This window comes from Heterocephalus glaber, unplaced genomic scaffold, assembly GCF_053883595.1.
Source record: "Heterocephalus glaber isolate CG9 unplaced genomic scaffold, H.glaber_assembly_v1.0 deba00001757, whole genome shotgun sequence".
Lineage (NCBI taxonomy): Eukaryota > Metazoa > Chordata > Mammalia > Rodentia > Bathyergidae > Heterocephalus > Heterocephalus glaber.
Window position 1 is genome coordinate 432,723 of NW_028258454.1, and position 27,926 is coordinate 460,648.

At 41.1% G+C, this 27,926-nt stretch overlaps 1 protein-coding gene and 1 pseudogene across 2 annotated transcripts in view; both read right to left on the minus strand.

Annotated features, from left to right (window-relative positions):
- Positions 1-2,860: 2,860 nt before the first annotated feature.
- LOC110346811 (speckle-type POZ protein pseudogene) lies at positions 2,861-5,958 on the minus strand (annotated as a pseudogene). Its single transcript, XR_002391055.2, has 2 exons — positions 5,821-5,958; positions 2,861-4,582 (listed from the first exon to the last, which is right to left on the minus strand). The product of XR_002391055.2 is annotated as a speckle-type POZ protein pseudogene (transcript).
- Positions 5,959-24,989: 19,031 nt separating this feature from the next.
- The window catches only part of Thbs4 (thrombospondin 4), a 47,700-nt gene continuing 44,763 nt past the window's right edge, over positions 24,990-27,926 (minus strand). Inside the window, exons 21-22 of the mRNA XM_004870219.3 lie at positions 25,749-25,888; positions 24,990-25,215 (exon numbers count right to left, since the gene is read on the minus strand). Coding sequence (XP_004870276.1) covers positions 25,154-25,215; positions 25,749-25,888 — 202 coding nt within the window. The 3' untranslated portion in view covers positions 24,990-25,153. The remainder of the gene's footprint in view (positions 25,216-25,748; positions 25,889-27,926) is intronic.

A 27,926-nucleotide genomic window follows, 5' to 3' on the forward strand; every position in this document is an offset into this window, starting at 1 on the left:
CATTTATTTTGTAAGTTTGTTATGAGGATGTGTCAGGCACTTTTTCATCTTGATCATTCACCTGTCATTGTCAACAATGTTATCATGGTCATTCACGTTTTAAAAGTCAGACTTGAAATCCAAGTACCTTTCCTCCAATGAGTCTGAGACTAATCAAGCTTAGTCTAAGGCAGTGAGTGGCCTTTGAATTTTTGATCACACATCTCTCTCAGTGGGGAGAAAGATTACATATCTGTACCATCTTGGCATTGATATAGTATACATACTATAAAACTTTGACAAGAAGTTCTTTTCTCATCACACAAGTAGGTTGCCATACATACATTCCATCACTTTGGAGTCCACTGGCTAAATGAGCACATTATCATAAAAAGCCTATCATTAAATTCTGAATCCTCAGAATGCCTTGGTTTTGTTTTTTGTTGTGGTGGTTGTTTTGTTGCTATTGTTGAGGTTGTTTGCTTTACTGTTTGGTGGTACTGGGGATTAAACCCAGGGAGTGCTGAACCCAGGCCTTTAATTTTAAGCTCTGCTTCCACCTCTAGTCCCAACCCTAGCACTATGGTTACAATTGAATAGGCCAAAAATAGTCCAGGTTCTTGTGCACAACAAGGAAAGAATGGCTAAGCATATACTTCACAGTAAGTACCTATGGTTATTGAAGATCATAGGACAGTAGCAGGAGGAACAGGCAGAAGGGCAATAGGAAAAAGGAGGAGGAAGAGGAGCCCTGGATAGCTCAGGCTTCTAGTATTTAAAGGGTCAGATGCCTCTAATCCAGGTGCCTCCCAGTGTGGTCAGACACTTCTGACTCCAGGTGCCGTCTATTCTGTCTCTAACTGGTGTCAATGATTTGCCACCTTGGGCATCACAACCCCCTAAATTTATTTATTTTATTTAATTATTTTTACAACTGCGTAAATTTAAACATAATCAGTAGGGTGGTGTTGTGTTTATAGTTGCATGAAGGAAAGGGAATGGCTCTCTCAACTTCCCTGTTTCCAGCTGTACTACCAACACTATCAACACCTGGGCCTCCTGGAAAGCTTGTTTCTTGGATTGATTCAACTAATTGTTGAAAAATGTAACAAGATGCCTTCACTTGTAGCTCAAGGATGGGTGACATGGAACATTGGATGACGCAGACCTGTTTGGTGTTTAGGGGAGCCTCCTGGGATCCTTAGTGAGACCACTACAGGCCATCCAAGTAATATTGGAGGCTTCTTTGCTAAAAGATAAACCTGTTCCTCTTCAGCCATAATTTATTTCACATGGACAATCATTCAAACATTAATGTTTGACAGGCAGAGCCTCACATGACTTGGGACCACCACAGAGAAAGATAATCCTTTCCTGGAGGTGGGACCACCCCTCAGCCATAAAGATTTCAGAGCTACAACACCAGGCTGAGATAATGATCAACCAGACTCCAGCCCACCAGCTAGTCCTTGAAAGCTGGCCTCCCTTCCTTCCCAGTGGGCCAATCTGGACATTGTGTCAGTCAGCCCCCTCCAGCCACCTAAGCTGGAGTCCTTTCCTGGCTTTCCCCTAGCTTTGCAATTAAAGCTTTTTTCTGTCAATTTGTGCTTTCATTTTAATTTCTATTTCTATGAAAGCAATTACCAACTTGATACTGAGACACTGTGACACATATTTGTACTCTGAGGAGAAGCTAGGAAGTCTTCTCCTGGCTGTACGTATTCTTGGAAGTCTCTAATCCACTCTGCTCCATTTCTTTCACCAGGAGGAATTTTAATTTGTTAGTTTCTTTGTTTGTGCTAGGGATTGAACACGGTATTTTATAATTTGTAGGGGATTTTTTCTACAAGATAATAATTACTTATATTTTCAAAAGCAAAAAATTAACATTTGAAAGTTCTTCCCTGTAGAAGAGGAGCTAATCAGAAGGAAAAGGGCTGGCTCATCCTACAAAGGTAGCAAGTCAGGTGTGGACAGCTGAGCCATCTGGACTGTGATTTTTTTTCCCATACAACAATCAAATTTCCATTTTTCTTCTTTTCTTCTTGGTTTTGTTTTGTGTTTTCTTTTTTCTGTATTTTTTAACAAAAGGGGAAGAGAGATAAAATCAGAGGGAAGAAAATGCCAAAAAATATTTCCCATAATATCTAAAAACCATAGTTCTTGTCAAGATGTATGAATTCTGGGTGAATTATTTTTCCTAGTTTTCAACACCAATAGAGATTTTGCAAAAGCCATGATCATGATAACAGTCATCTTCTAGATGAGCATTCCCCTTTCCCTTCACTCCTCACTTTTCATGAGGATAAAATACTGTATTCTGTTCTTGGAAGCAGTAAATGCTAACAGTGAGAGAGCACTTCTGATACTGTACAGTGATGATGTGTTTTCACAAACATCCATTTTAGCACAGTTGGAAGGACCAGAATATGTTTCTCTCAACATAAGTACACCTGGAATACACAAAATGACTCTGCAAAAATTCTTTCTTCTTTTCATTTCCCTTCTCTGAAAACTGACATCTTTTTTACCCTCCTTTTGCTCCATGCAGGAGGATGGGTCTGCTCTGTCAGAGGCAGGCAGTTTCTCCCAGGACCACCACTAGGATGTGCTGGACCAGTGCCTAAAATGCACTCTGGTGTCAGACTGGGCCAGGCCAAAGGGAGCAGAGCTGCTGCAGAAGGTTTTCTTTTGGTCTAGCAGCCCTGAGTCCTGGGCCCTTCCCTTCCTCCTTCCCTTAAGTTATTTAGTGCTGTGTTAAAACCTGGGATGTCACATCCCTGAGTGGGTCTCGAGTCACCAGCCCAGCTTCAAATTTTCCCAGGGTTTTCTGCCTCCCTGGCTTAGGAAGAGGAAGAGGAAGAGGTATCAGACAACAGTGCAAAGCAAGAATAAACTTTATTTACAGAAAAAAAGAGAGGGAGAGATACAAAGGCACTCCAATGAGTGCGGGGCCCAGAGCAGGTTAACACTGAGGAAGGCCAGAAGTCCTGTATTCATGAGGTTGAGGATGTGGTCCCTCCCTCTGGGGGCAGTCACACCCCATCAGTTGATCTTTATCCCTAGGGGTTCAATATTGCAATAATTTGGGTGGACAATGTTAGAAAATCCACATGCTGATTGCCTGTAAGTTACATTCTGGGGACACTGCAGAAGTCACTCTTCTCCTAAATTCTAGAGGGCCTGTGTCCTTTTTCTGACCTGACAGTGGGGGTCCCATCTATCCCTGCAGGGCACAATGCAGTCTTTCCCCACAGCAGAGTGAAAGCTCTACAGATTGCCCTGTCTACCTGGTCACTGCTTGGGGAAAATAAATGGAGTCTCACACAGGTAGGGTTTTAGGACTGCTTCAGGCGCTTGCATGGGGGCCCCAGCAAAGGGCACTGCACTGAAGCCAGAGAGCCGTAGGCTTCGGCCACCAAGTGAGGGTATGACACCACCAGAGACTTCCAGCCGGAGGTCTCCAGGACTTTGGAAACATGATAGTTGATGAAATCCACTGCCTGAGTTTTCAACTGATGTGCGCTGTGCAGATCAGCCAGGGTGAGGATTTCCACAGCATTCTCCACAGAGAGGTTGCTGCAGAGGGCATCCTCACACATCATCTTCAGGCGCTCCAGGGCATACTTGTCAGCAGCTGCCAGCAGATCACAGGCCATTCTGTGGAGGTTTGGTGCCTTCCCGGTGTAAATGAAACACATCATTTCCTTAAAAACTTCAGGCTCCACATCATTGATTTCAACTCGATTTGTTTGGCTCTCCTGCATTTCATGTTCAAACATGGCATTAAAAACTGGAGAACGAGCTGCTAAGATCGCTTTGTGAGCCTGGAATTCCTGGCCAGCCACACACAAGCAGCAGTCTGTGAACCGGGAACTCTCCCACAGCTGTCCTAGCTCATCTGCCAATCGGCAATCAGGAACCTTCACCACATTCATGGTATTCTGGCCAGAAATGGTGACACAATCTTGTGCCACATCTATCTCGCAGAAGAGGGTAAACGTGTCATCAGGGAGAAGCCCTTCGGCCTCATCCAAAAGAATATCTCTATGGATGAATTTTCTGAATCCCCAGCCGGAGCCTTGCTCAAATCGAGAAACTTTCTCACACTCCATACTTCTGATTTTCTTGCCCTTGGCATTCCAAATGGAGAATTTGAATTTTGCCCAAGCTTCACTCTTTGGACAGCAGAGCAGAAACAGGTAAAGGGACAGGTAATCTCGGCTTTCTTCATTGAGCCCTGTTGGGTATACTCGTAAACACCATTTCAGTTTCTCATTAGGTCCAGATGAAAAGATTGAACTTGGAATAGATTCACCCGTGTGCCATTGGCAAAAGGTAAAGTTACTGATGCTCCAGGTGTAGGACAATTTCATTACTTGGATGTGTGTGGAGCACCAGCTCTCAGCTCTGGGGCCACTAGACATTTCTGCTGGAGGCAGAGTACTTGGAACCGTTGACATTGCCAGTTTGAAAGTTACACAAGGTTCCCACAGTCACGGGGCAAAGATTTCTCTTCTTTTCTCACCAGTTGGTAGAGATTTCAGTCTAGTCAGCAACTCCAAGACAGGGAGGATGATGTGGCAGTCAGGAGGCTGAGAACCTAATTTGGAGATTTAAAAAAAAGTATTTAGAAATTGATTCACCAAGACTTTCTAGTATATCAGAAGTTTCTACATAATTTGTCAATCATTTGGAGAAACATCTCCTTTAAAAAGTCTCCTTTCTGGGCCAGGGATTTAGTTCAGTGGTTCCACCACCTGCCTCAAAAGCTAAGGACCCGAGTTCCATCCCCGGGACCAAAAAAAACAACTCTCCTTTCTGCTGGGTGTGGTGGAGCATATCTGTAATCCCAGCACTCAGGAGGCTGAGGCAGGATGATTACTTCAAGTTCAAGGCTAGCCTGAACCACACAGCAAGACCTTGACTCAAAAAATTTTAAAAAATAAATCTTTTTGATGATGTTAAATGACACAGTGGATCTTGTCTTGTTTTTTGGTGATACAGGGGATTGAACCCAGGGCTTTCACACTGAGTTATATCTCCAATCCTTTTATTTGATTTTAGGGCCAGAGATGTAGCTCAGTGTTGCACCACCTACCTGGAAAACACAAGATCATGAGTTCTATCCCCAGTGCCAGAAAAAACAATACAATTTTTTTTTAAATTTTGAGATAGGGTCTCACTAATTTACTAGACTACACAGGCTACACAGGCTGGGCTGGAATTTGCAGACCTCCTGCCTAAAGCCCCAAGAATGCTGGGATTAGAGGAATGTGCCACCATGCCAGACTCAGTCAACAAGTTCTCTAGCAACACCTGCCCATTGCTATTAAGATTCCAAAATAGTCCAAGGCTATGACATGGGTAACTAGAGTGAGCTTCAGAGAAATGGAACCTACTGAAAATGTAGAGGCCCTTGTGATCTAGGTCTTATTAAGCTCATTTTTCTAGCTCCAGCTTTAGCCTACACCAGCATATTCTTCCCCACAGGGAGCTTGGAGTATGAAGGGGTAAAACGTTGCTGAGGATGTGAGACACAAAGAGACCGTCTCTCTCTTTTGTCCCCACTCTGCCCTTAGGAAGTTTTGACTTGGCCAGCAGCTGTCTGTCACCCCCGCCCTCCTTGTTTCCCCTTGCACGCCAGTCAACTGGGACAGTTTGCTTTACTGCTCACCAGGGCTAACAAACCACCTTCTCCACTCCAACAGGAGTGCAGCCCAGGCCTGGTGGGGTAGCTTCCCTACTCCAGACACTTCAGTGGATACTGAAGAGCATTCTTGAGACCAGACAGGGTACCCGGCAAGGGAAGTCAGGAAGGGAGGGATCTTATTTACATACCCAGTATTCACAGCAAGCCTTCTAGAAGATTCTCTGTCTTGGGCTCATGCTGACACAGGTCTGTCACCACCCAGTGAAGAACAGCAGCTAAGGGAAGAGCAAGCTTTCCTAGCACAAGGGAGGAAAACTGTTGTTGAGGACATAGAAGACTCAGAAAATGTCCTTTGTGACATCATTCCAAACCTGGAGCTCACTCTCTCTCTGAACATCCACAGATATATCTAATAGGTGTCCTTATTGTTTTCTAATAGAAATGTCATGAAGATTAAATAAACTAAAATAGCACTGCTCACACAAGGGCTCAATAACCGCCACTTATCTTTTTAATTCAGCTTCAGGGATTCTGTCTCTTATGGGCCAAAGCTCCCTACCTGAAACATCCCAACCTGCATCAGTCAGTGCCTACTAGAGAAATAGATTTAATGCAAGATATAAAATATAGAAGAATTTACAAGATTGACTTACAATGGCTGTCCACAGAATCACATGAGGGAGAGTACAAAAGCGCTGTCTCACACCAGAGACCCAAGCTTCCAATTGAAGGCCTGGACCTCAGTGTTGCCTCCTGCTCAAGTCCTTATCAGAGTCTGCTTGGCCTGAAGGGTCTGTGCTGGAAGCCAGGAGAGGATGTCCAAGGTACAAGTGAAGACTGGAGCTCCTGGAGGAAACAGAGGCAACTCTTCCTTCTTCACTTCCCATTTATACCATTCAGGCAACAATCCACCCTAGGGAGGGTGTAGGGAGGGTCCTGCCACCCTGTATTGATCCAATGGAGTTGGGCATGTCTCACTCAAGCTGACAGAATCAGGTAACTATCACACCACCTGTTTTTTCCATATATTGAAAGAAAGGGTCTGTTTTGCTACTTCTGAATTTCTTTTTTCTTGTTTATTTATTTATTCATTCATTCATTTTGTATTTTTGAGACAGACTCTCACTATGTTATCCAGGCTGGCCTTGAACTTGCAGTGATCCTCCTGCCTCAGCCTCCAGTGTGCTGGGATTACAGGTGTGGCCACCACGCCCATCTCCTCTACTTCAGAATTTCTAAGGAAGAGCACAGGATTAGGTGGTAGAAAGAGGAGAGCTGAGCACAAAGCTGTCTGTGAGGGATGTTTGAGGTCAGGAAATGGCCACTTTGAGAAATACTCTCAATTGCATCAGAATCCAATTTGGCATAGCCAGGCTGCCTTTAGCAGTGGCCTATAACTGGCTAATCTGAGTGAATGTACCATCCATGGTAGATTGTTTTTATGTAGGAAAGGGTCATTTCCTGCATATTACTCTTTTACTTCATTGCTTGCCAGCTTGCCATATTAGTTTCTATGAATACTATCATATCATTGAAATAGTGAGAGTTCTACCCACTTCTTTCCAAGATTTCTACCTCTGCTTTTCCAATCCAGCTGCATTAGCCAGTACTTTCAGTAAAATATTTAATCATAATGACAGTGAATGCCCTCGTCTTACTTCTATCTTTAATAGGATATCTCTAGATTTTTTCCACCAAGCATGATGTTATTTGGGGGAACTGAGGTTATGTTATAGCTTGTATCTAGATGTTCCTCCAAAGCCTCATGTGGTCATAGGTGGGGCTTTGCCGAGGTGGCTGGACATAGAATGTGTGATGCTGGAGTTATGGGTGTGTTGCTGAGATTAAGGGTGTGTGATTACTAGATTAGTCCATCGATTGGTTAGGCATAGCTCTGGGTGTGGATAATGGACAGGCCCACCCTGGGTGTGAGTGCTACCTGCCCTAAGGTCATGTAGTCTGGATAAAATATGAGGAACAGAAAGAGGGCTGCTCTGGAATATTATTATTTGCTGTTTCACTATTTCACTTCTCGTTGCCTTGCTGCCTTGCTGCCCTCTGCCTGCCCTGTACTGTTTCTCCTCTGCCATGCCACCATCCCTTGGAGCAAGCCACCTATGCACTGAAACCTCTAAAAACTGTGAACTACAATAAACCTTCCCTCCTTTAACATTGGGTGGTTGGTATTTTGTCTCCACAACATGAAACATAACTAAAGACAAGAAACAAGATAGTATTATTACACCCAGCGAGAAAGAACCAACCAGAGGCCCATATTAAATCCACACAGGAGTTTATTCCCAGCTGGGACCGGAGCCCAGCATCAGACTGGAGCCCCGACAGGGGGGGGAGATTAACAAATTTTATACACCTTTGAGGCCAACAGTTTTTACTCCCCCCTATGGGATAGAACTAGTAAAGCAAGCAAAAGGTACAGAAGTGGAATCTCCTGCCCTTAGAACATTTGTAAAACAATAGTTAATTAATTGTTGTTTCTAAGAGACTTTCTAAGGGGAGGAGGTTTCTAAGCTTCCTCCTTCTCAGTTCATCCAAAGGGCAGGCAGGTGGGTTGTCCAGCAGCAACATGGAGTCTGTTTTGCTAACTAGGGTCCTTCAAGTACATGAGAGTTTTAGAAACTAGTTGACTAGAAAAGCTGTTTCTTTTAAAAATACCAATGAAATTGATGAAAAACTAACTAAAGAGGAGCAAGGGTTGAGAGAAACACAAATTTAAAGTACCAGGAATCAAATAAGAGAACTGGACATCCTACAGACATTAGAAAAAAACTAAGGGGATCTGCTTCCTGCAATGGAGGAATTCTTCCCATTGGACAAATTCTTTCATGGATTGTGTCTACATGTCCCCCTAAAGCCTCATGCAGTCAGGTGGGGCTTTTTCAGAGGTGGCTAAGTCTACAATGTGTGACACTGGGATGGATTCATAGTGCAATGCTAGGATCAAGGGCACTAGGATTTAAGGGTGTGAGTGCTACCCACCCTAAGTAGCCTGGATAAGGTATAAGGGATAGAAAGACCTGTGGTTGTCCCTTGTTGCTTTGCTACCTTTTGCCCTCCCTGAAATGTTTCTCCTCTGTGATACCTGTCTGCTATGCCACTCTGCCTTGGAACCAGCAGATTATGGACTAAAAGCTCTACAAACTATGAGATAAGCAACCTTTCCTCCCTTAACTTGTGAGTGTTGGGGGTATTTTGTCTCAGCACTGAGGAGAGTAACTGAGACAGAATTTGGTTCCAGAGAAGTCAGATCATTGCTGGGACTGTACCTGACTCTGTTTCAGGAACCTTTGGAGCTGGCTTCTCAGAAGGGATTGGAAAGGTTTGGAGATGCCAACTGAAAAAGTAGGATGGGAATCCCTGAGGTTGTATTTGGTGGGGGATCCTGGTTAGAGCTCAGAAGAATAGAGTGCTGATAGAAATTCTGCTGGTAAAGACCAGGCTCAGGAGGTTTCTGCTGGGAAGAATGACTGCACTGACCGCTGGACTACAGACAATGTGTGTTATGGCTTGGCAGAAAGTTTGTCTGCATTTTGCTTGTGTCCAGAGAGGTTGCCGGAGACTGAGATTAAGGGCAGTTGATGAATTAATCTGGCAGAAATAATTTCAAGGCTGTCTAATGCTGAGGTTGTGATATGGCTAATTTAGGGGGCATTTAGCCAGCTTTATGTTCAGAATGAAGAGCAAAGAGCTCAGCAGAATGATTTAAAATGTTTTGACTTGGGCCAGAAAGGAAGTTTCGGTAAAGCTGTTGACTATAAAGATAGAGCAGAAAGGATCTTGATTGCTGAGAAGAAACGGAAGAATGGAAAAGATGGCCTGAAGGCATCACAAAAAGCAGCCCAACTCCACTCTTTGCACCCTCGAAATTGCAAAAATGAATGACTTTGCTTTGAGAAGAAAGCCCCAGAGCACCATGTTCCCAAGCAGTGGTGGCCCCAGGAAGTTGTTCCTTAGGATTTAGTTCATAGGCAGTTGACCCCTACAGCCAAGAAAGCTACTGCTCCAGTTAGGAGCAGATGTTGGGGTCATCCAAGTGTTCTGGGGTCGGGAAGGCTTCCACCCAGATTTCAGAAGAAGGCCTGGGAGGTCAGGCAGTGCACCTCTTAGAGGGTAGTGTGTGAAGCTGTGACTGTGGATCAGAAAGTGCAGTGGAGATGCCAGAAATTTGGAGAATCCCTGAACTTGAAACATTCAAGGAAAATTGCCAGGAGGGAGAAGACCTAGCCCAAGAGAGAAGCCATGGGAGCTGCAATCACTGGTGGTGCCATAGAAGTGGAGCCACCCAAACTCTTTGGTGTTCACAACTTGCCACATATTACCAGGGATGCTGGTAGTGGAACTGTGGGAACTACTGGATTTTGGTCTTCCTTTGTTCCCATTCCTCGCTATCCCCATTTGTAACTTTTGGAATGGAAATGTCTATCTTGTGCCATTCAATGTTGTAAGTGTTTAACTGTTTTCACTTGCACAGGGTCTTGCATCTAAGAGTTTGCATTAAATGTCAGAGGACACATTGGACTTGGACTTTTCAGTAATGTGGAAGCTGTTAGGGCTTTGCCAACTTTTGGAGATGAACTTTTATGTAAGGAATGTACACTTTTATGTAAAGGAATGTACATAATTATTTGTGAGCCCAGGGATGGAATGGTATTAGCCAACCTGAGTCCATTTGTGTGACTGACTCCATTTGTGTAAAGTCAGTGATTCCAGGTGGTCACCTTCCCCTTCCTCCCCCCTTGGAAATCCCTTCAGTTAATTCAAAACAGACCACCACATCCTGTGTCAGTCTGCAACTATATGTTATCTTTGTGACCTTTTGGTAGAGCAGTCAGGAACTATGTTATCTTTACTACCTTGTGAACAGAAGACTCCTGCACTTGTGTGATACTTTCTTTTAATTAAATTGTGTGAAACTGCCCCTGACCCCCATTGATTTAGCAAAGTTCTGCTCCTGTGAAATTCATCTTGTGCTCCCCCTCACCCTGAGCTCTCCCCAAATAGAAGAGCCCTTAAAAGGGCCATGCAAACTGCCTTTCCTTTGCCCAGAGTTTTGCAGGCCTGGGGCCCTCAAGAATGCCATCTATGCTAATAAAAGACTCCATTTAATTCAGAGTGTGGTGCATCCCTATAGTTGCAACTTCCCTGGCCCTATAACACTATGGCTTGGGTCTAGATGTCCCTCAAAAGCCTCACATAGTCATAGACTATTTTGGAGGTGGCTGAATCTACAATGTGCAATTGATTCATGGTGGAGGTAGGCCTGAGGGCACTAGGATTAAGGGTGTGACTGCTACCAGCCCTAACTAATCTGAAAAAGACAAAAGGGGCAGAAAGCCATGGGGTCATTGTTTCTTTTGCTGTATTCTCTGCCACGAATGCTGCCCCTCTGCAACTCTGCCTTGGAGCCAGCTGATTACAGCTGAAACAGCTGGCTGATTTCAGCCAGCTGAAACCTCTGTGAACTGTCAGCCAAATAAACCCCTTCCCTTCTAACTTTTGGTGTTATGTATTTTGTTTCAGCATTGAGAGAAAAGTAACCAATACATCTATAGCTGCACTCTGAAAATCAGTTACTATAGGTAGACACTCCAGTGAGTACAGCCAGACTGCATTCCATGTATGTAGCTTCTGTATAAACACTGTGAGCTCTAGCTAGTGGCAGTTACAACCTGCACCTCAGGTCATACACTTCCATTCACTTCTACAGAGGGTCAACAAAAAGGAATATCTTAGTCTGCAATCTTCAGGAAATACATGAGAACCATTATAGAAAGTCAGATAGGTACCTAAGAAAGAGTTAGCATTAGTAAAATACTCAGAGCTCTCCAGGACCTTTCTCTGCACCAGAGCTGAATGGTATTTTTTAGGCCAATCTCCTCTTCACAGTAGAAGCCTTGTGTAGTTGCACTCTGAAAATCAGTATTGTAGATACTTAGACATGCTGGTTAGTATAGCCAGACTGCATTCCCTGTATGTAGTTTTTTACCCAAACACTGTGAACTAGTTGCTAGCAGCTGCAAATGACACCTTGGGTCAGACACCAATAGCAAGGGATATCTTAGTCTGCAGTGTTCAAGTAACACAGCAGTACCACTCTGGAAAGTCAGTTAGGCTTCTGCGAAACAGTGTTAGTGAAATATTCAGAGCTCTTCATGCCCTTTCTTTGCAACAGAGCTGCATGGCACTTTCTAGGCCAAATTGCCATTCACAATAGAAGCCTTACATAGGTGCAATGTGAATAGCAGTTATTGTAGCTAGGTAGACACCCCAGTGAGTACAGACAGGTGGCATTTCATGTATGTAGTTTATACCCAAACACTTTGAGTTCTAGCTGGTTGCAGTTGCAAACTGTATCTCAGGTTAAACTCTTCCATTCACTTGTATGGGGCAGCAATGGCAAGGAATACCTTAGTCTGCAATCTTGAGGTACTACAACAGAACCATTCTGGGAAGTCACATAGGCTTCAAAGAAAGAGTTAATGTTAGTGAAATATTCGGAGCTCTCCAGGTCCTTTATTTGCAACAGAGCTGCATGGCCCTTTCCAAGCCAAACTGCAATTCAAAATAGATGCCTTATATAGGTGTACTCTGAAGATCAGTATTGTAGATTGGTAGACACTAGGGTGAGTACAGTCAGGCTCCATTCTGAGTATGTAGCTTACACCCAAAGATTGTGAGCTCTAGCTGGTTGCAGTTATAAATGCTAACTCAGGGCAAACTCTTCAATTCAGTAATATGGGGCATCTATGACAAGGAATATTTTAATCTGCAATCTTCAAGCAATTCATTACAACTATACTGGAAAGTTAGTTATGCTTTTAATATAGAGTTAATAGTGAGACATTCAGACCTCTCCAGACCCTTTCTGTGGAACAGAGTTGCATGACACTTTCTGGGCCATACTGCCAATTTTAATAGAAGACTTATGTAAGTTTACTCTGAAAATGAGTCACCGCACAAAGCTGGACACTCCAGTGAGCGCAGTCAGATTCCATTCCCTGTATGCAGTCTATACCCAAACACTGTGAGCTCAAGCTTGTTGCAGTTACAAACTGCACCTCAGATCATATACATGCATTCACTTCTATGTGGCACCCATGGAAAGGAATATCTTAGACTGCTCTCATAAGGCAATATAGTAGAACCATTCTGCTAGTCAGTTAGGTTTCTAAGAATGAGCTAGCACTGGTGAAATATTCAGAGCTCTCCAGGCCCCTTCTTTGCAACAGAACTTAATGGCACTTTCTAGGCCAAATGGCAATTCACAATAAAAGCCTTATATAGGTGCATTCTGAAAATCAGTAATGTGGGTGGTTAGACACTAGAGTGAGTACAGTCAGCCTACATTCATTATATGTACTTTATACCCAAACACTGAGCTCTAGTTGGTTGCAGTTGGAAATTGCACCTCATGTCAAACACTTCCATTCAGTTCTATGGGCACCAATGGCAAGGAATATCTTACTCTGCAATCTTCAGGTAATACAGCAGAACCATTCTGGAAATTCAACTGGTCTTCTAAGAGACAGTTAGTGTTAGCGAAACAATCAGAGATCTTCAGACCCTTTCTTTGGAACAGAGCTGCGTGACATTTTCTAGGCCAAACTTCCATTCACAATAGAAGCCTTATATATGTGCACTGTGAAAATCAGTTATTACATGTAGGCTGACATTTCACAGAGTACAGTCAGGCTCTATTCCCTGTATCTTGATTATACCTAAACACTGGGAGCTCCACCTTTCATCATGTTTTACAGTATTAAGGATAGATATCTTTCATCTTTTTGGTTAAATGTATTCCTAAGCATTCTTTTGATGCTGTCATAACTGAATTTTTTAAATTTGATTTTTATTTTTAACTGATCAGTGACAATTGTATGTATTTATGGGGAAGTGTGATACATGTATACACATTTTGGAATGACTGAGTCAAGCAAATGAACATATCTGTCATTTCACATATTTATCCCTTTATGCAGTGTTAATATTTAAAGTTGTTTCTCTTAACTAATGAAATTTACATTAGATTATTACTAACTATATTCACTGTGCTGTGCAATAGATATTAAGAAAATGTTTTAAAATATTTTTGGATATTTCATATTTGGTGTAAAAATGTAGCTGATTTTTTATGTATTGATTTTGTATCCTTTCAAGGTACTAACCTTATCTCTTATTTCTAGTGCCTTTTTGCAGAATTTTTAGAATTGTCTACATAAATAATCTTATCACCTGCAAAACAGTGGTAATTTTATTTCTTCCTTTCCAATTTGTATGCTTTTGTCACTGACTAGCGTGCATCCTTCACTGCATGTAAGATGAAAATCAAAGATGGGCTGATTCTTGTAGCTGCTGACCAACATCACTGTTGTCTACTCTCTTCTTCAGGGCCCATAAGAAGAGGTCTCATGATAATTCCAGAATCCTACCAATGAAATAAGCTTTCTTGTTCAATTTGTATAGAAGTCATAAACTAATACGTAGCTCTTTTAGTGTTAAAAAGCCCTGAGGATTTTGAGGTTGTTGTTGTTGTTGTTGTTGTTGTTGTTTTGCAGGACTGGAGATGGATTCCAGGAGTACTCTACCACCAAGCTACATCTCAGCCAGCTTTCTCTCTCTCTCTCTCTCTCTCTCTCTCTCTCTCTCTCTCTCTCTCTCTCTCCCCCTCCCTCTCCCTCTCCCTCTCCCCCCTCCCTCTCCCTCTGCCTCTCTCCCTCTCTCTTACTAAGTTGCTCTGCCAGGGCTCTAATTCACAATCCTCCTGCAGCAGTCTTCTTTAGTTCTGGGATTATACATGTGTGTTACCCTGTGCTGCTGGCTATTGGCTATTTTGTGATCAAAGCCATGGGCTTTGCATCCCAGGGGCTATCAGCTCTTTTAGCGTTAGCAGATCTCTTTGCTGAACAGAGGAACAGCTCACTTCAGACCTTGGGAACACTTCTGGTCACCAGAGATGGCAAACCCCAGCTATTCTTCATTGCTGTCTATTGCTCCCTGGCTCCAATCCATCTTTAGTAATACCAAAATGGCCTACCCCCCACTCTTGGCACAAGTTGCCCTTGATGTTAGAAGCTAAACATGTGCTATCCAAGACAAAACTCACTTTGATGTGTTGTCAAATTTTGCTTGAATTGGAAATTTTTGTTCATCAGAGACATTAGCATGTAGTTATCTTTCTTTGAAGTAGCTGGCTTTGGTATTAGGGTACCTGGTCTTGTAAAATAAGTATTGGATTATTTCCACTACTTCTATTATTTTTGGAACATTTTAGGAATGTTGGTGTTAAGACTTCTTGGGGGTATTTGATAGAATTCAAAGGACTCTGAATCCTTCTGGTCCTGTTCTTTTCTGTCTTGGGATGATTTTTTTATTGATATCAATCTCTTCATTTGCTATTGGCCTTAATATTTTTTTTCTTGACTCACAGTTGATAGGTTGTATTTTCCTAACAATTTAGCTCTTTTTCTCTAGATTATCCACTTTTTGGCATGTATGTTTATGATAGTCCTTTTGATTCTTTTTATTTCTCATGCATCTATTGCAAAGTGCCTGTTTTGATTTCTGATTTTATTTATATAATACTTATCCCTTAGTTTACACTTTGTTGGTTTCATTTTTAAAGTTCCTCATTTTAATTTTTATTCTATAATTTTCTGTTCTTCATTTCATTTATTTCTACTCAGGTCTTTTATTTTCTTCCTTTTGCTAACAGTTTAGTCTGTTCATCTCTCTCTTTCACCCTAAGGTGAAAAGTTGGTTGTCTTGAGATTTCTCCTTTTTAATGTAGGCATTTGGAGTACATATTTTGCTGCATTCCGTATGTTTTGGTAACTTCTGGTTTTGGGCATGTTCATATCAAGATAGTTTTAAAATACCTTTTTAATTCCTCTTTGACCAGGGAGTTGTTCAGGAATATGATATTTACTTTATCTGCATTTGTGAATTTTCCCATTTTCTTGCTGTTATTGATATCTAGTTTCTTTCCATTGAGTTGGGAATGCTAATTTCAATTTTCTTCTATATATTAAGATATATTTTGGTATAATTCTAACCTTCTTAAGTTAATTAAGACTTGTTCTGTACTAAAACCCATGACTGTTATGGCTTGTGCTTAGATGGATGCTGAAATCCTCATGTGAATGAGGTGGGGCTTCTTTTTCAAAGGTGGCTGAATCCAGAATGTGTGATTGATTTGTGCTATAATGCTAGGATGAAGAGCCCTATGAATAAGGGCGTGAGTGCTACTCCTCCTATGTGGTCTGAATAGGATAAAAGAGGCAGGAAGACATTTGTTATTTCCCTTGTTGCTTTTGCTACCTTCTACCCACCATGGAACTGTTGTGCTTCTGCCATATGCCACCCTGCCTTGGAGCCAGCAGATTACAGACTGAAACCTCTACACACTGTGAGCTAAATAAACCCTTTCCTCTTTAACTTTGGATGTTGGGAATTTTGCCTCAGCAATGAGTGAAAAGGAATAAGATAGAATTTGGTATCAGGAGAGGGGTTGTTGCTGTGACATTGCCTGGCCATGTGGCTCAACAGCCTTTGGAACTGGCTTGAGGGAAGAGGAAGAGTTAGGAATGATTTGGAGATGCCCACTGAAAAAGTAGAGTTGGAAAACCTTAGGCTGTATTGTATGGGAGATTCTGGTCAGAGCTCAGAAGAGAAGAAATCCAGTAAAGACCAGACTCAGGAGGTTTCTGCTGGACACCAGACAATGTGTGCTATGCCTTAGCAGAAAATTTATCTACATTATACTTCTGTCCAGAGACTTTTCCTGAGTCTGAGATTGAGAGCAGTGGACTAATTAATCTGACAGAAGAAATTTCAAGGTACTCTAATGTTGGGATGGTGGTGTGGCTACTGTTGGGGGCTTTTAGCCAGATTTATGCTGAGAATCAAGACAAAAGAGCCCAGCAGAATGATTTAAAATGTTTTGAGGTTGGCCAGAAAGGAAGTTCCAGTAATGTTTCAGCCTCCAAAGATAGAACAGAGGACGTGTTAATTGCTGAGAAGGAATGGGAGAATAGAAAGATGGCCTGAAGGCATCACAGGAAGCAGCAGGACCCTATGCTTTGCAGTCTCAGAGTTGCAAAGGTGAAAGAATTTGCTTTGAGAAAAGAGTCCAAGAGTACAATGTTCCAGAATGATGGTGGCCTAGGGAAGTTGTTCCTAGGTATTAGATTCAGAGTGCTCAGCAATCCAGACACTTTTTTCCTACACCTAAGAGAGTAGAAAGCCTGGCTACTGCTTCAGCTGGTGGCAGACCTTGGCATCATCCACACGGCACTAGTTTTAGATGCATGCAGAATGCAAGAGTTGTGGGGTCAGGAAGGCTTCCACCCAGATATCAGAAGAAGGCCTGGGTGGCCAGGCAGTGTACCCCTGAGATGGCAGGTTGTGGAGCTGGGACTGGGGAGCTCAATAAGCAGTGGAGACCCCAGAAGTTTGAAGAAGCCAGAAACATGGATCATCTGAGGAAAACTGCAAGGAGGGAGCAGAATCAGCCCAAGAGAGAATTCATGGGAACTACAACCACTGACAGGGCCTTAGGGGTGGAGCCACCCAAGCCCTTAGGAGTTCACAACTTGCCACAGATTTTCAGGGATTCTGAAAGTGGAACTGTGGAATTCAGTGTTCACCCTGCTGGATTTTGGACTTGCTTTTTTCTCATTCCTTTGTATCCCCCTGTTTGTAACTTTTGGAATGGAAATGTCTATCTTGTGCCCCTGAATGGTGCAAGTATTTAACTTTCATTTCATTTGTACAGGGGCTTGCAGCTAAGAATTTGCCTTAAATCTCAGAGGAGACTTTGGACTTGGACTTTTCTGTAATGTTGAAACTCTTAGGATTCTGGCAACTCTTAGAGATGGACTAAATGCGTTTTGCAATAGTCTATTTTGAAGAGTGTTTCATGTGTGTGAGGGAGGAATGTGTTCATATTTGCTGTTCTGTGGAAAGTTCTGTGCATGTCTGTTGGGTTCATTTGTTCTGTAGTGCTGTTCAAACACCCTGAGACTTCATTGATTTTCTGTTTGGAGGGTATAGTTTTGAAAATGTGGTGCTCAAGTATCTCACTAGGTATTTTGATGTTAGCTGCATATTTAAAATTGCTTTATGTTCTGGTTGAATTGATAGTTTTCTCATAACATAATGATATTCTTTGTCTCCAGTGACTATTTTGTTTAACTACAATTACTCCCAGTTTCCTTAGTTGTGAAATAGCTTTTTCTCTCCCTTAACTTTTTAGTATATGTGGTGCTGAAGCAAGCACTCTCCCTTAACTTTTAATTGATGTGTGTCCTTGAGCAAGAGCATATAGATGGAGCTTAGTTTTTAATCAAATCATTCCATATGGGTCTTTTTATTGGTTAGGTTAATACCATTTACATTTAAAGTAATTATTAATAAGGAACTGTAATTTTATAGACTGTTCTGTTTGTCCTGTGGTTCTTTTGTCCCACCCCACCCTCCTTTTCCTAAACAGGATCTCAATATTTTGCCCAGGTTAGTGTCTTCCTATTCCTGAATGTGGGGTTGGAGGACAGTAGAGGGTGGTACTTGGAGAAAAAAATGTAATGACCTAGCTCCTGGCTTAAATATAATAAGCCCAAACATCTCAATTTTATTAACCTTCTTAATGTCTATGGAGTGAGATGGGTCTAATTGTTCTCTGCAGGACTTATCTAGAGAGCCCCCACACACACCATCCCTCCTCTTGCCAGCCTTTTGGCTACACACAACTCTATCTTCTTTTTGAATATTTTTGTTCTTTTTCAATGTTTTGTTTTGATTCATATGTCTTTTTCTTTTATATAACCTGAATAGATATTTTCATTGTGGGAAAAAAGGAGCTTACATAAAATACTTTTGCTTATAACAGTCCATTTTAAGGTGATAACAATTAATTTCCCATGCATTCAAGAATTTCTCCTTTTATTTCTCCCTCACATTATATGCTATTTATTTCATAATTTACATCTAACAATATCATATGTCTATTAACATAACAGCTACAATTGTCTTAAAATAATTCTATTTTAGCTCTATAGTAGAATTAAATTTATTACCCATCATTGTTATAATAATGTAATATTCTATTATGTATATATATTTATTTTTCAGTAAGCATTAGACCTTTTTAAGCTCTTATATTGCTGTGTAGCCACATGTGATGTCACTGATGTTATTTTGTTTTAGAGGATTTGCATTTTCCATTTTTTCCTTTCTTCCTTTTTTCTTTATTCTTTTCTTTCTTTTTTCAGTACTGTATATTGAACCCAAGTCCACACTAACCCTTAGCTAAATCCTCATCTCTTTTAAAAAATAACATTTTATTTTGAGACACATCTTGATAAGTTTCTTAGGCTGCCCTTGAACTCATGATCCTACTGCCTCATCATCCCGAGTAACTGAGATTACTGGTGCACCCCATTACAAAGTTCCCTTTAACATTTCTTGCAAGATAGGTCTAGTAATAACAAACTCTCTTTGCTTTTGCTTGAGAAAATCTATACCTTACCTTTATTTTTTAATGATAGTTCTCTTGGATGTAGCATTCACGGTTGACACTTTTTTTGTTTTGGCCTTTTTAATACAACCCACTCCTTGGATCTGCATAGTTTGTGCTGAAAAATTTATCAGTAACAGTATAGATGTTCCTTTGATGTAACAAGTTGTTTTTCTCTAGCTGCTTTCAAAGTTTTCTGTCACAGTGAAATGCATTAATTTTTATAAGCTTTTGAAATCTGTCTGGAAGTTTTCCTGACCTCACAGCTCGTGCATTCTTCACCCTGGTAAAAACAGAGTCACATAGACAACCTCAAGGTCTTTTGCCAGTGGGAAGACTAGCCAGGCTCCCTTGGGAAAAGGCTACAGTGCTCTCTGAGTGCTGGATGCCTGAGAACAGTGAAATGAGAAGGGAGACCCTTCTCAAGCAGGGTTCTCAAGGACTCTTCTCAAATGAAAGGTTGACATTTTGCACTCTTGAACCTATGATTGGTGGGTTTTGATGACTTCTGAGATGTTCTCAAGGTACCTTTCTTCTTGTTCCTGTACAAAGTACTTCCTATATTTTTAGTTGTGCTCATCTCTTCAGCAACCACAACTCCTTTGGCCACACTTTTTAAAGTGGTTCCTTCTGAGCCAAAATTTATGTTTTTCAATTTTTTCTGCTCTGCTTTTAGCCCTTATAAAAGAAAGAGGTTTATTTAGTTCATGTTTTTTGAGAGTGGGAAATCCAAAGGCATAGTATTAGTCTCTGCCAGCCTTCTTCTGAGGAATAGTTTTCAAGGCTGAGAGTAGGTAATCCCAGGTCACTTGGCCCTGGTGCAGAAAGTTATTCACTGACCTGGGATAGCCATGCCAAGGTCCCTTCTTCCTTTGTGTAGAAGCAGACTGCCTTCCAGAATGACTGTGAAGAAATATTTCCCTAAACCTCACACTCATGAAAAGAGTCTTATCAGTGTTGATGTCATTGTGCAAGTTTTTGTTGGCTTTATTTTTTGCTTATAAGAACAGCTTTTGTATGCAGAAATCACAATTTATAGGGGCACTCATTTTTAAAGTTAATATTTAAAGTTTAAATATTTAAAAATTAAAGTTATAAATTGTAAAACCAAAAGTTTATAAATGCAACTCAAAAGTTTCAGTGCTATATTATACTCTATAAGTATACAAATATATTCCATGGCAAAATTTATAGTTACTTTTAAGTTTTAATGAATATTTAATGTCATTGGTAAACTTAGTTAAATTTTCTTAAATATTTTAAATTGCATTGATACTTCTAATATGTAATTTTTCTATTGTTTGTCTGATGAGCCTGCTTAGGGACTTAGGTAACTCTTCTAAAAATAAAAAATTTATAAATATAGTGCAATTTAAATCATCTTAACCATGACATTATTATTTATAATACATATTTGACCCAATTTACCACTATCTTTCAACTTAAAAGCACATGTCAAGTACTTAGCTATACACCTTAAGTTGGAATCACAAGTTCAATCTGGAAAATTTCTAATATGCCAAATTTTCTTAAATATTTCTAATGCTATAAATATCTCTTAATAATTCTGCTATTGTTTGGAAGTGTCCCCCAAAGGCCTATGTGTTAAAAATTTGGTCAGCAGCCTGTGGCATTCCAGGAGGTGGTGGAACCTTTAAGAGGTGGAAGTAATTTAGGTCACTGAGTGTGTGCCCTTGGAGGGGACTTTGGACCCCAGCCCTTCCTGTCTTTATCTTTGCTTCCTGGCCACTATGAATAGTTGAATAGGCTCCCTCAGTCATGTGCTCCTGCCATGACAAGCTGTCACAGGCACAAGCAATAAGGCCAAGTGGCAATGGACTGAAACCTCTGAAAATATAAGACAAAATAAAACTTTCCTCCTTATAAGTTGATTTCCTTAGGTATTTTGTCACAGTAATGAAAAGCTAATGCTACACAAATATATTAGGATGATGGGTTCAATTTATATCCCTATCTCTGTACTTATTTCTAAATTTTCTTTGAACTTAAAGAGATTTTCCACTAAGGAAAGTATACTAGCTACAGAAATTTCTGATGAATTTCTCAATGAGCCATCATTGATTATAAACCAAAAATTTTGGCAAGGGTGTAAGATTTGTAGTTATGAACATCGAAGGGGGCTTTTTGCCTGTCTCTGAAGAAAATATTGAAACTTTCATACTCCCAGTGTTACTAGGAACCCAAGGATATGCCTTCACAGAAGTGCTTCACATCTCACTGCTTCCAAACCATACGACTTATTTCTAGTTCTCAAGTTCCTTCACCTTATTTTTAATTTTTTTGCTATGTATGGTTCCAATTACTTTTCTAGTTTTGACCATAAAAAATTCATGCAGGTATGTAAAAATAGGTGACTGGATTCTGTATCTCTCTCATTTTCTTTGATTCTATAGGCCATCTTCAAAAAATAAGATATGGCCAATTATAATTGTGAAACACAGGACTGATAATTGGGCAGGAAGATGGAAGCACTTCCTGTCTTTCTCTTGGTTGGAGGCAGAATGCATGGCCCCTCCTTTTCTGCACCTGCTCCATGCCCAGGACTTCTCAAGATAGCCAGGTGGCTTTCCAAGCCTTAAGAGCTCTCCTCTGCATCTTGTGGGTGTGTTCATCAGCTTTCCATTTCCATCTTGTGAGTGTGATAACTGAGAAATCAACTTAAAGGAGAAAGCTTTATTTTGGTTCACAGTCGGAGGTTTCTGTCCATGGTTGTTTGGTTTCATTGCTTCTGATCCTTTGGGGAAGCAGAATATCATGGTGCAAGGGTGTGATGGAGAAATGCTTCTCACCTCATGGCAGAACTCTGGGTGTGGTGGCACAGGCCTGTAATCCCAGCACTGGGGAGGCTGAGGTAGGAGGATTGCTGTGAGTTCAAGGCTAGTCTGGTTTACCTAGTGAGTTCAAGGCCAGTCTGCACTATAAAGCAACACTCTGTCTGAAAAAACAAACAAGCCAAAAAAGTAGGGTGAGGAGACAGAGAGAGAGAGAGAGACTAGTGTCAAATACAGTTCCCAAGGACTGCTCCCATTCCCCACTCCCTTCAACTAGGCTTCACCTCCTAAGTTTTCATCACCTTCCAATAATGTCAACAAATAATGAACCAAAGGATTAGTCCTCTGTTGAAGTTATAGTCCTCATAATTGAAACATCTTCCAAAATCTCCACTTCTGAACATTGTTCTATGGACACAAAACCTTCACTACATGAAGTCTTTGGAAACACTTCATATTTGAGCCCTCACAGTGGGTTTCCACCTAAACATCATCCTTTCCTCACAGTGACATGATGATCTGCTTCACAGCTACACTTCCCATTTCCTCAGTACCTTTAATGAGAAGTCAGCAGAGGATAGGCATGGGAATGAATTCATACTAGTGAATGAGTGAGTGGTGGCCAGTCCAAATAGAAGAGCTGTTGCTTTTAAGTTACATTTAAATAAGAATCTTAATAACCCAATAGAATTCTAATAGAAGTCATTGAAGCAAAGTTTAATATTTAAAGCACTCCAGACACCCAGGGAGTAACCTGGGAAAGAAGGTACCACACCCACTAACCTGTTCCTAGAGCCTATCTGGCTAACCTTTTGCCAGTGTTTCCTAGTTTTTACAATTTGTTTTCCACTTCTCCACTTCTTTCACAGTTTTCTTAAAGGTTCAAGTTTTCCACCTCAGGTTCCAAGATACAATGGTGGGATAACTAGGACTAGGACAAGGTAGTACTTCTGGCTGTGTCTTGATGCATGTTTAATCACCAGTTCTTCAGAGCCCCAACTTGTAGTGTTTGAGAATTTCCATAGTGTAAACACCCCAACAATGGCCAATATCAAACTATCAACAGTTAAAACTGGCTCCCAAAATTCCTAAAAATTAAAGAGTTGGTTTCTGCTTCTATTTATTGTGATTGCCTTGTACATATAGCAAATTCCTCTAACATGAGAATATTTTGCATACAGAATTTGACATACTTCAGTGATAAGAATGAAAATTAGAAGAGCATTTGCAACCTTCCTAGAGACTGCTTTATAAAATGTCACAAGCTTCACAGAAAGGAATCTAAAACAGCTGTAAAGGTATATTCAGTCTGCACCATAGAATAGGGGTAAGACTAAATGGGCCAGAGAGTTCTCAGAAGACCTAAGGGCTCAAGCAATTATCTTTCTGTGAAATGTAAAAGGTGAGGAAAAGGGAAAATTCACCTCCTATTCCCTTCTTCCTGGGGTTTTGGAAAGGGAAATATTTGTGGATGTGGACCTTTTGACCATAGACTGAGAAGAGGCTCTGGCAGCAATTTGGCCCAGGGATCTTTGGAAGCCTGGTCCTGTAGCAGGTTCCCCTGGGTACCTAGGTAGTCAGCAGTGGTAGCAGTTGGTGGACAGGCTTCAGTTCTTGCCACCTATTGAAGATCTTGATGTAAATCAACATCCTGAATTCTGTGGAAGGCAACACATACCTGTAGGGTTTACATGTAAGGAGGGTGTCCTCCAGGTCTCATGTTGCTCATTCATACACTGTCATATTTTCTGACTACTAAAATCCTGGTAGCACTGTCTTAAGAATGCTTATCCTTTATGCTTTAAACTATTTGTGGGAAGTCTGAAAATTACTATCTAGCAATATTCTTTGAACTAAATTTTCTTTCCCCAGACCTTTGGCTTACAAATAGAAAAAAAGAAAGGCAAATGTACAAATCAGGCAAGTTTCTACCTTGCATATATAACTCCTGTTGCTACCATAATTAGAACGTATGTTGAGAGCAGCTTTTTGAACTATAGGAGAGTATACACTATCCATCTACACGATACCATCATTGTTACTTAAGAAGCATTCATTTTCATTTTTATTTACTTATCTAACAAATGTTTACTGAACAGCTTATTCATACTAGGAGATGCTAACTGTAATAAAGACAAAATCCTTTATTTTCAGTAATCTTACCATAAAACCTTGGTTTGTGAATATAATTCATTCCAGAAACATGTTTGTAATCCAAAGCACTTGTATATTTTCTGATAAGAAATAGTGGAAATTTAGATGATTCATTCCACAACCCCAAAATATTCATATAAAAATGATTACAATAGTGAAATATAATCCAAAATGACAAAGAAAATACAAAATACAAAGAAAAATGGACAGATTAACCTGCACTTACCTTGAATACCTTTGTGGCTAGTATGAGGGAGACAAGAAAGAGGAGGGTTAGTCTGTGACTCCCACTATCACTAACAAAATCACTGCTATCTATTGGCTCAATGGAATCTTTCTTTTTGTGCAACTTTAACAAGGAACCTATCCAATGCCACTTGTTTTTGCCTCCTTTTAAGGATTTCACAGAAATGTGACCTTGCATTGTCAAACAGATTCATAGCTCAGACTACTATAGTCTTATTTGGGTGGTGTTTTTCTACAAAATTTTGCAGTTTCCCATATGTGTATACATCTCCCTAATCTCACTTGAAGTGAGGGATTCGTCTGACTTTTTCTCCTCCTCCTCTGCAGACAAGATCTCCTCCATAACCCCTTGCTGGAAAGAGTCTTCATAGGGAAGGAAAGGTGCCCCTGGATTCATGTTTCTGAGACTCTCTACCCAGAATGAGAGGGCTGCTGAGTTGAGGCATTTCATGTGAAGGTAACTAGGGTAACCACAGGTGAGGTGTTGTGCCTGGGCCTTCTGATACATGAACAAGCTCAACTTTGCAGAATATCCAGCTTGAGGAAACAAGATCACCTCCCAAATGGAACATGAATCCTTCAGAGAATAACATCTGCCATCAAACTCCAGCCACACACAGGCACTCTGGGCAGCAACACAGTTATTAGAAATGATCCTTTATTTCCACTTTCATATAAAAGGTTCTGATATGTTTGGGCTGGTAAAAGAAAGCCACACTGTATGTAAAGAAATTATAGGAAGTTTAAAAATACATAGTTTTCATGTTTGGAAAAGCAGTAACAGATTGCTTCCTCTGTTTAATTATCCAATCGATCAAAATGCTGGGTTTGAAACTCTTGGAAGTCCTCAGGAATGGTGTCTGCAATAAGATCACAGGAGTTGGTTAGTTGGGCTCCTCCCACCCTGGAATCCTGGCCTGTGCATGCTGCAGCTGCACCGACCACCTGTAAGGGGAGCTCTCAGCCCATCCAAGAAGCCCTGCAAGTCCCTGCAGCCATTTTCTGCTTCAGGACACTTGGCACACTGTTGGCTTAAAGCCTAGCAGTGCTCATTCAGAGACCCAAAGAAAATTAGCAGAGTGGCTTTTCAGTCTGTGATTATGTTTGAGCCATATGAAAATAAAGGCTGCTTGTGAATTAAGCCTCACTGAATTTCTCCTTGAATCCCAAACCCTTAAGTATGCAGTTAAATTGTATGGGTCTCAGAGTTCATATCTATAAAATATGAAAAATGAGGTCTACTTTTTGCTCCTTTTACACAGGGACTATCAGATTTTAATAAATATGTAACATGAACTTTGGACTTTTGCAGGAAAAGTGTGCTATAAAACAAGATGGCATTCCTTAAATAATTCTCATAATAATATTGTGCAGTAATGAGAATGTATATTACCATTGCAGCGATACTTGAGGTTGGACCAGATGATGTTTTCTTGAGAGAAGCAGAAAACGCCAAGTCGGCCTCCACGCATGGTGGTGTCCATGGTGACCCCAGAGTCAGCCACCAACTCAGAGCCTTCATAAAATCGCACCCTGCAGGCAACACAGGCAGAGTAGGTCTCCATGGAACCCAAGCCAGGGTGAAGTGCCCATAGTGAGACTCAGAGTCTCTTTTTTATTTATACACCTGCCCCTTTACTCTGACACTCTATTTTCCACTGATCTGGATTATGCTCTAACAGGTCCTCCTTTCCTACTAGGTTGGAAGCTCCTCCAGGACAGGACCTGTGTGTCTACATCTTCCCAACTTGGCCCAACATGATGTTGGGCACAAAGCAAACTTGATAGGTACTCACTGAGGAGTGGAAAAGAAATTGTTTGACATCATGGACAAGAGTTTTGGGGACTGTTTTATAACAGTCCCTAACCTGGATATCTGCTCTGCCTAAGGTCTGGTTTCCATCATTCAGTGACTCTCAGAGCCATCATCCTCAACAGGAGACAACACTCCCTCAGCAGAGGGTCAGAACTCTGTGAGGGCACTGTGGGTTGTCACAGCAGCAGAGAGTGACAGAAGCCAGGGACAATGGAAGGTTTACAACACCCTGGAGAGAACAGTCAATGTTTGTCCTTCACCCAGGACCCTTTTGATGTGTTCTTGTAGGCATACAGAAATGTGAACATACTGTTCATAATAACCAGGACCAAGAACATAACTCTCTTTTATTTATAAACATCAAGTATATTTTGCATTGATTTTAATGTAAATTGAATTTTCTAGAGTAAATTGGGAAAGTGCTGAGTATTTTGCTTTGTCTAAAAATTAAGAGTTGTCACGATTTTAAGATGTGATATCACTGTTGGCAATACTACTGTAATATTTAATTTAGATATACATCAATCTGTATTTGAATGTCACCTCCACAGTGATTCAGGAATGGATGCAGTCCTACCTCATTTGACTTAGTGTGGTTGTGCTCAAGCATTTACGTGATTTTGTTGTGTAGTTCAGGTTGATTTTTCTTTTTCTTTTTTTTTTCAGGTTGATTTTTCAAAGACTATATGTGTCAGTAGGTTACATTTTCTTTTTTTCTTTTTCTTGTGGTACTACAGATTGAACCCAGAGTCTTCACACTGAACTAAAACTGTACCTTTTTTTTTTTTTTTTTTTTTTTTTTTTGAGACAGGGCCTCACTAAGTCACTAAATTGCCTAGGCTAGGCTCAATTTGCAATCCTTCTGCATCAGCCTCTCAGAGTTCTAGAAATAGAGGTGCATACCACCAAGCCCAGCTAGCTTATGTTTACCACAATTTCATTTGGGACCAAAAGGAGGCATTTCAAAATATTTCTCATAAAAAGAGGGGTGCGGGTTTAAAGGGTTAAGAATGTGATCAGGCATAGTCAGCCTTAATATGAGACCAACTGAGTACATTTGACATACTGTCACAAAGAAGAGCAAAATATGAATCAGGCCTCATGACGTTAATTTTCCCACCAGCCTGCTTTCCTGCCCCAGTCTGAAACATGCAATTCATACTCCTTTGTAGGTATACTACACAAGTTGGCATCTACACAGGCTGATCTGTGAGTTAGAGAAATGAAAAACTAAGTACATTATCTAAATTTCAAAGATACAGCCCTAAGCCATCATACTTTCTGCAACCAATTTAAAAACACAGACCTTAAAAGCAGTAAGACAGATCATGCTGTCCTCCCTGATGAACAGCTTGTGCCAGGAGCTGGGCTGGGTGTTGGCAAAAATAAGATGGAAAGGACACAGGAGCTGCCCAGCTGGAGTTTGCAGTCCATAAGGAAAGACAAGTCAAGGGCTCAGGCCATTCCATGTAAATCACACAGGGTCTCAGGGGTCTCAAGAGAGTTTGATGGTGCTTCAGCCACACTTTTACTTCATGCCTATTAGCAGTACGACTCTGCACCTGTCCCTTGAGCACAGCGCAAGGGCACTGCCATGCAGGTATACTCATTCACCCATAGCTCAGGCCTCCCCCAACACTCCTTCCATCCCCAGCTTCTCCTCCTGTTTGGGTGTCAGTGTAGCTCTGGCTGTCTTATCACTCTTTTCTGGGACCCCTGGCAAGTCCTGGAGAACTGTCCAGGTCAAGGATGTTC